An 8,634-nucleotide genomic window follows, 5' to 3' on the forward strand; every position below is an offset into this window, starting at 1 on the left:
TTGAGAACTTAGTGAAAACTCGCTAGTCAAGATCCTTTTCATTTCGAACACCAAACCTGTGCTTGATAGTGTTAGTGAATGAGTGTGTGATGTATTTGTTTAACAAGGGCCTGTCTTTAGTATCATTCATGTGTTTTATGCAATGCTTGTGAATAGGTGTTGTTTTACACCACGTTTAGCAATATTCCAGCAACATGACGGCAGGGGACACCAGCGATGGACTTCACACAGCGATGGATTTCTTTGGCGCGACGAGCAAATGCTTTAACGAGCGAATGCTTTAACCACTAGACTATCCCACCGCCCCAATTTATGCGATGCCATGTGGTCAGTGAGTAAGCTTTCATCTACACCAATGATCACCTGCAGCTCAATCTAGCTTCGACAAACCACTGGCTCATAGTGCAAGCGACTAAATGACTTGTCCACTTCTTGACATGATCATCTATATTTGGCCCGGTTCATATTTTATCTATGATACCCCGATGTTAATAAGCGGCCTCTTATCTCCCCCAAACTGCACTTGTATTCGTCATTAAATCTAGCTTCGACATACCATTGGTTGTTACAATAAACGAGTGAGTTATACACTTATTAATAATTTGACTTTAGTAAGGTTTATATGTCATCTGTCATAGCCTGTTCTCAATAATAGGCCTTCTACAATAATATCGGTAATTAAATCTGGCTTCAACAAACCAGCTGTTGAGTTAGTAAGTGATCATTCTTACTGTATGATAAGAGTCCCTCCTGAAGCTGTCAAAAGCTAAAATGTTGTTGATGCTTAAACATTTCTCGTGTTTATTTTTTTTTACTAATGGCGTAGTCCTCATATCGTGGCAAGATGGTATATAATTTTAGCAATACCAAAGCCTGTGAAAGTAAAGTAAAGTATCATTTCGACATAAATAAAATAGATGTATTAACTGTAATATGCAGATAGGTAATTAGTTTCTTTTCAATTACAATAGTTTTCATTACATACATGCACTCTCTAGAGAGATACCCACATATCAGTGTAAACGCCTCAAAACATTGTTCTATGTTTATGTTTAAGCATAACAATGTACTACAAGCAACAGTGACAGCAGACAGACAGACAGACAGACAGACAGACAGACAGACAGATAGATAGATAGATAGACTTGAACAACCATTTATAAAGTCTGTCTGACCAGCATGTGCAGGTTCTTCAGAGGAATATACGTAAATCATTTCATTGGTCTGTGAATCATACATTAGACATCGATAAGTGTAATGTGTCGGGGTAATGGTTTAAGCTGTCGTCCATGAAGACCATTCTCTGTCCGCTCGATTTCACTGCTACTTCTCCTGAAATAGCTATCTATAAACGTGACATATGTTGTCAAACTCTGTGCACTGCATTATAAAAACCTGAATCCACATAACGATGTAAGGAGCTATAACATATTCATTGACACAGATGAAGAGTGCGGCTAAACGAGTTTCACAGCAATGACAGAAACCCGGTGTGGAGAGGACTTAAGTGCAAAATTTCAACATCAAGGAGTAACAACATCATCTTCTTCTTCTTCGACAAACCTGTGGTTGATAGTGTGAAAGAGATGTCAGTGATTAAGGGTTTTATCTTCATTAAGGTTGACGTTCATTCAAGATACCCCGGGACAATAAGTGGAATAATTTAGTTAATGCAATCTCGTTTCGCTAAACCAGTGATTGCTAGTGGAGTTGAGTTTCTACAGACAAACCTGGTTAATGGAAATGTTGAATTACAAATCAGTAGCTGATAGTGTCTCTGAGCTTGTATAATTTAGTGGCTGATAGTGTGACAGACCTTCCACAAATCAGTCCTTAATAGAATTAGTTTCTACAAAGCAGTGGTTGATAGTGTCATTGAGCTTGTATAATCTGGTGGCTGATAGTGTGACAGACCTTCCACAAATTTGTGGTTGATAGAACGAGTGAGCTTTTACAAACCAGTGGTTGATAGTATGACTGAGCGTGTATACACCAGCTACCAATGACGTCACACACTGTTGCACATTATATACATTGTATCGTGGCCACTGGATACTCTCTGCCGATGTGACGTTAAATATTAACTCACTCACTGAAAGTGTAACTCAAACTGTGGATGAATACATGAAGAATACAATGGGGTCATAGAGCGCTCTTTGGTGCAGCTCTCCCCGAGGTAAAGACTGTCCCTTTGACATACATCGTATTATGATCACTGCAATATTGGAGTTTCAACTGACAGTCACAATATCGTATATAATTCAGGTAGGTCTCTCTCTCTCTCTCTCTCTCTCTCTCTCTCTCTCTCTCTCTCTCTCCTGGGATCAAACCAGGGGTTGATAGAATGACTGAGCTTCGACAAACCCCTGGTCGATAGTGTGACTGAGCTTCCACAAGTCATAGAGCGAGTGAGCTTTTACAAACCAGTGGTTGATGGTGTGACTGATCTTGTGTACACCAGTGGTTGATAGTGACTGAGATACGTTAAACAGTGGTTGATGCAGTGGTTGAACTTTAATAAAGCGTGCTATGTTCATAGGCAACAGATGCCCCAAACACAAAGATCTATAGTATTATCATTTTGAAAACATGGACATATTTTTGAATGTGAAGAATATACTTTTAATATTATTATATTATTTCAACTGGTGCTGGCTGACAAGTCATTTCTTTGTGAATGTAACACTGAAACAAGTTGTTGCATAGTGATTGTTAGATTATAAACATGTATTAATATAAGAGGTGAATAAACCCCGTAGCGCACTGGCTCGGAAGACTGAATGGCCGTTTTGCTACCAATGACGTCACACACTGTTGCACATTATATACATTGTATCGTGGCCACTGGATACTCTCTGCCGATGTGACGTTAAATATTAACTCACTCACTGAAAGTGTAACTCAAAATGTGGATGAATACATGAAGAATACAATGGGGTCAGAGCGCTCTTTGGTGCAGCTCTCCCCGAGGTAAAGACTGTGCCTTTGGCCTAGTGTATAGAAATAAATGGTCTTCAAGAGGAACTTCGCTGGTTCCATCCTCACCTGTCCTACCAATTTACTTTGAAAAGTCATGTTTGACATATCTACACTGCGACATATCAGAGACACCAGTTACATAAAGGATCTTCCCTGTGACGGAATAGATGCAGCTTGGCATCCTGACCTTGACCGAGAGTAAAGTACCCGTCTCAATTGGTGTTCCAAGCAACAACTTCCCCATGGTTGTCGGAGCGGTATGCAACCTCTTCACCGGGGCTTTGGAGAGCCTTCCAGACATCCCCATCGGGCATCTGCCAGTGGAAGATCTGATTCATCGTCTTGATCAATATATCCTGACCATTGGGTGATATGTCTGCAGCCACAGGCCCATGGTTGTTGGTATGTAGCGGCAAAGTAAACACAGATGATAGAGTGACAGTATGGTTTCGATCCCATCCATTGCTATACAGCTTGGCTAGTTTGTTGCTTGAACCTACTGAATCGGATATAATGTAGACATCGCCGTTCTTGTCCACTGCCAATGCCTTTGATGAAGTTTCGCTCCAGCTGAAAACAATGAACAGATCAAATGCCAAGTAAAAACACTTCGAAACCGAGGGTTTTACGCGACATATATCGTCAGTGTTAAAGAATACATAGTCTAGTCCTATCATCAGATACATCTTCCATTTAGTGAAGGGGTCATGCACTAACAAGCCAACATACATTATTGTTTGAAGCTGCCGATCTTGTATCAGAACCTCAGGTGATATGAATGTCAAAAATGGGAATATATATGGCCGTACGTTAACAAGGCTGTTTTCAATATTAGTATTAAAATCGATTTATTTTTTATAAATTTTAGTATTAAAATCGAATTTGGTCTTAAAGTTATGATTAAAGCGTGACTACGATAATATCAAATCGATAATACCCCAAACATGATTTCATCATGGCAATGTTGTGGTATACAGAAGATTGTCCTCTTACATGAAATGCTGACTGACCTGGATCATATACACGGCATTCCTGGTGTGTGCTATGTAAATACATGTCCCCAAACCAGGACAAGGTCCTACTGCAATGTCATCCCAGCCCCTTACAGACACGTTCTGGACGTGAAGAGTGGCAACCACTGACGCTGTCCATTCGTCTACAATGAATATACTGACGGAATGGCTACTGATGGCGTACAGGTACCCGTAATGTTTCCGACTGGCAGCCAGGCCTGACGCCATGAGCAGGTCTTGTGAGGAATCGATGGGTCCGATTTCTAGAAACTCGTTGTAATAGTTAGAAACTGGAGCTTGGGTACTTGTATAAGCAGATGTCTGAGGAGTGGTCGTACTAGTTGACAAAGTTGTTTTAGGTTTAGGAGTTGTGTAGCTTGAATGTTTTCGTTTATAGAAGTGAAGTGCCTGTTGGGTGTCTTGAGCAACTGTGTAATACCCGGAATTATCCCATTTCCAGGCTACAGACTCCCCGTGGTATTCATACACAGAAGGCACACCAACACCAGGATGTTGAAGGGCATTAGTGACTGACTTATCAGGCAGGTCCCAGTAGTAGATATGGTGTAGAGTCTTTATCAGCATGCCTGTGCCACTGGGTGAGATATCTGCTGCAAGCGGGCCTGCATTTGGGGACGTGAAGGGCAGGGCCTGTGTTGAAAGGACATCGACGGTTTTTCCAGCATTCCAACCCTTTGCAGGTAGTTTTGCCACGGAAGCAGGGTGTCCTTCATTTTCTAAGAACAGAAACACATCTCCTGAAGAGTCCACCATCAAAGCCACGGATTTCATCCCATTATTCCTGAAAAATTACGAAATTTAGGAATAAAACAAAGTACTCTTCATATGGGGTCAGTAAGAGTTGAAATACTAAATCCGCATGTATAAAGGGATTGGTTCATTCGTTTTATATAACCCAGACCTCACTACGCCGCTCTGCAACTATTGTGTTCATTCATAGCAAATAACATTTACGAGATAAGTCCTTTTTAAGCTTGAACAAGCTCGTCACACACATGTTATTTATTGCGCTGGCTATATTAGTTTGGCATATATCTCCTAATGCCGTTATTCATGTGTGCGCCATATGCAACGTATCCAAGCGTCTGTTATTAATATAATGTAAATCTTGAGGGTGATTACGTGAATTGTGTTAAGAATACCATGATTACTGGACTTGTATTTATGAGCACTGTTTCCATTTTCATACACTGCTTTGCTTTAAGCTTCGACATATCTCAGTTAAAGGCTATTGCTAAATGATATTTGAGGTATAAATATTAGAACAAGTGTTCACAACAAGTATTTCGGAACTTGATGCGAAAAACCCATTAAGTCAAAATGTATGCTGGAGCTGGAAGATTGGACAGGTATACGTTTACTTATAGTTGAGTGTACCAGTCACTGTCACATCTTGGGATTTCATGTCTGCAGGTTCCTGGACAGTGTACACTGTGCTCTCAGCATGCTGTCTTGCTCCTGTGCCCACCACGAAAATACACGTCCCAGAACCACGTGGACAGGCCCCGACAGCAATATCTTCCCAGTCAAACTCATGACTGTTCTAACAGCCTTAGGCCTGAATCAGCTAATTCAATGCCTTATCATTGGTATCCATGTTTTTTACGTAACAGGATTTGAAAAGCTATTTGGTAATAATTCTCAGAGAATTGATTGTTTATTATAGCTCATAGACATTCACAGCAGACCGAGAATAATAAAACAAAATGAATCTTCTCTTCTGTACCTCCACTTAAAAGACTCCTTACAAGCCATTATCACACAACCCAATTCCGCTAGCACAGTTGCAAATGCTCAACTCACTAGACGAAATTTGTGCCAGTTGTTTATAGAATACCACTCAAACTTTGATTTGATTTGATCATTATTCAGTATATAATGTGAATATGTCATAAAATTGTGATTTATCAAATAGACAAATTGATATTAATGTCAGAATAAATCAAAGAAGCAGTACCAACTGTTTGGGCTGTATCTTCATCGATTATGTAAATTTTGTTAGTCCCCAAATTGCCATTAATGGCGTAGAGGTAACCGGGAGGCAGACCACTGGCGGGTGATATATGTCCAGCTGTCACATGGCAAGGCACATGTCACTTCACCCAGGAACCCACTCACCGTCGGTCACACACGCAAACACACACGCACACGCACACGCACACGCACACACACTTTGCTTGTTTACCCTAACCCAGGTAGTAACAGTAACTGTTAGGCTATCTGTTGTCTCAGAGGTCAGTGTTTGGAAAATAGGTTTACCTTGCAAAGAATGCCTCGAGGACAGCAGAACAGAAATCAAGGTAAAACTCCACATGCTGTCTCCTGTCAACCTTTTGCCAGGTTTATTTGAGTACTGTGCCGTGAAGTCCTGACTCCTAGGTTGTTATTGTAAACGGTTTAGAAAGACTGACCTACATATATGTGTGTATCTTGCAGGTGTTAGTGCACTCGTTATCTTGAAACTCAGGGGCAGATATGGTAAACGAACGAAATGGCGTGTCATTCGTCTGTGTTTAGTAGGTTTCTGTGAATCCATTTCAGTATGTGTATGGTAAGGTAGATATAGTATAACTTTTTTGACCATATTGCGTCAAACACCAGTTCATATGATGGGATGATCGATGTTAATCTTATGATCAATTCCAAAACTACACGTCCAAGGTAATATTTGTCTCAAAATGTGGTATATTGAAACCCACTTTTCATCAACGCTTAAAAGGTACTGTAAGTCCCCAAGATACCTTGTCTGGTGATCCACCTTCTGTTGTTGGCGTTCCATAGTCAGTATTTGTCTTGCATTGTCCAAATAGTGATATTAGTTTGAACTTTCCCCACTAGTTCTATTTCAAATTGTGATATTCTAGTTGTTTTACTGTCCTTCGTCGACAGGTTTTTATACATATTGTCCTCTTCTTTGTTAACTGATCTGGTCACGATATGGCTGCAACATTGCCGATATCGTTCAATAGTAACTCACTCACTCATCAACGCTTACGGCTTGATGAACATGTTTCCTGTGGGACAAGAAGTGTAAATATATGCTTTCCTAAAACCTGCTTGCTTAAGGTTAAATGCAACAGATAGGTTCAATTAGGCTGACTAAACAATTACATATCGTAAAGACAACATGGTAGATGGAGGTTACTTATAACGTCAAAACAACCATGACCATTGAGAATATTTCGTCAGTTTATATTTGATGTTGAGGTGATTCTCACGAACACACTGACAAGATGACTAGGCCGACTGGGTTTTTGGACGCGTTGACAGGAACGTGTTGAAAGCCATCAGCGTCAATTAGGTCAATGTTGTCAATCCACCCATTCCCTTAAAGAGAACCAGTTGATCAAATTTGTGATTTAATGAATATCAAACTAAAATGCACAATCATGATAAACATGTGACAGTATGCAAATGTAAAGCTTTATTGTTTATTTTCTGAACACGGCCAAGGTGTCTAGTTTTCCCCAAAAGGTCATAAAGACTTCATGCATGTTCATGACACTGATTTGGAAAATGTAAGTGTAATATATTTCCGTATGTTATATAGTATAGTGGCAACTATATACCGAAAGACACACTTCCTAAATAGATGGTTTATACATGTATCTGTCTCCTGATGCTATATGAAACAATCCCGGTGTTGTAATTTGTGTACGAAAGTAAGTAAGACTAAACGTATAAACCTTAAATACTTTGCAGGACTATGCTTTGCTCATTCATTATTTGGAAATAGATCTGAAAAGACCGTACAAAGAACACAAGGAACTTGTCATTGCCATGTTCCTTAAGTATCAGCTGCCTATCAAAGACTGGTCTCAAATCCGTTCACCCATTTCGGAAGCGTAATGTTACACAGTCACTGTAAATTTCCATTAATGACGCGTAGCATTTAAATGCTAATGCTAATGCTAATGCTCAATGTTCCATCATATAATTACTATACATGGAGATATCACATTTCCATGCTCTTTGCACTTTTTTCATGAATATTTTGTAAGTGATAGATAGAACCGGTAGTTTCGACCCATAATGCTGTCATTCCACACTTCCTAAATAGATGGTTTATACATGTATCTGTCTCCTGATGCTATAAGAAACAATCCCGGTCTGGAACACGATGTGTGAGTTCAATATTTCCAGTCTAAAGTTTGTCACCTGTCAAAGACATGGTAGTAAAAGTGCTAGCTTATTGTCCCACCTCAAGGGATAAACCTGAACTTCCAAGACCTGGGTTCGATTACCTACATGGGTACACTGTCTGAAGTCGTGACGTGATATTGCTGGAATATTGCTAAAAGCAGTGTAAAACCATACTCACTCACCCGCATTGCATAAAAGACATAAATGATACTGAAGACAGACCCTTGATAAACAAATAAATCACTCACTGATTCACCTTCACTATCAACCATAAGTTTGGTATTCGAAATGAAAAAGATCCTGACTAGGTGGCAGAAAGCGAGTTTTTACCAAGTTTTCAAAAGACGACTGAGAAGCACGAAGAAAGGGGCATAACTCCGCTTAGCTTAACACAGAGCCATTTGTGTTGAGCAGTGACGCGTTTTGTTTTTTGGATTTACATTCAGTGGGTGCATTTCACTGCTTTTATCTGAATGTA

At 39.9% G+C, this 8,634-nt stretch overlaps 1 protein-coding gene across 1 annotated transcript; it reads right to left on the reverse strand.

Annotated features, from left to right (window-relative positions):
- Window positions 1-2,495: 2,495 nt before the first annotated feature.
- Window positions 2,496-6,440, reverse strand: LOC137282502 (uncharacterized). Its single transcript, XM_067814255.1, has 3 exons — window positions 6,273-6,440; window positions 3,990-4,794; window positions 2,496-3,549 (listed from the first exon to the last, which is right to left on the reverse strand). The coding sequence occupies exons 2-3, from the start codon at window positions 4,782-4,784 to the stop codon at window positions 3,445-3,447; spliced, it is 900 nt and encodes a 299-aa protein (XP_067670356.1). The 5' UTR covers window positions 4,785-4,794; window positions 6,273-6,440; the 3' UTR covers window positions 2,496-3,444.
- Between the last annotated feature and the right edge of the window lie 2,194 nt (window positions 6,441-8,634).

This window comes from Haliotis asinina, chromosome 4, assembly GCF_037392515.1.
Source record: "Haliotis asinina isolate JCU_RB_2024 chromosome 4, JCU_Hal_asi_v2, whole genome shotgun sequence".
Classification (NCBI taxonomy): Eukaryota; Metazoa; Mollusca; class Gastropoda; order Lepetellida; family Haliotidae; genus Haliotis; species Haliotis asinina.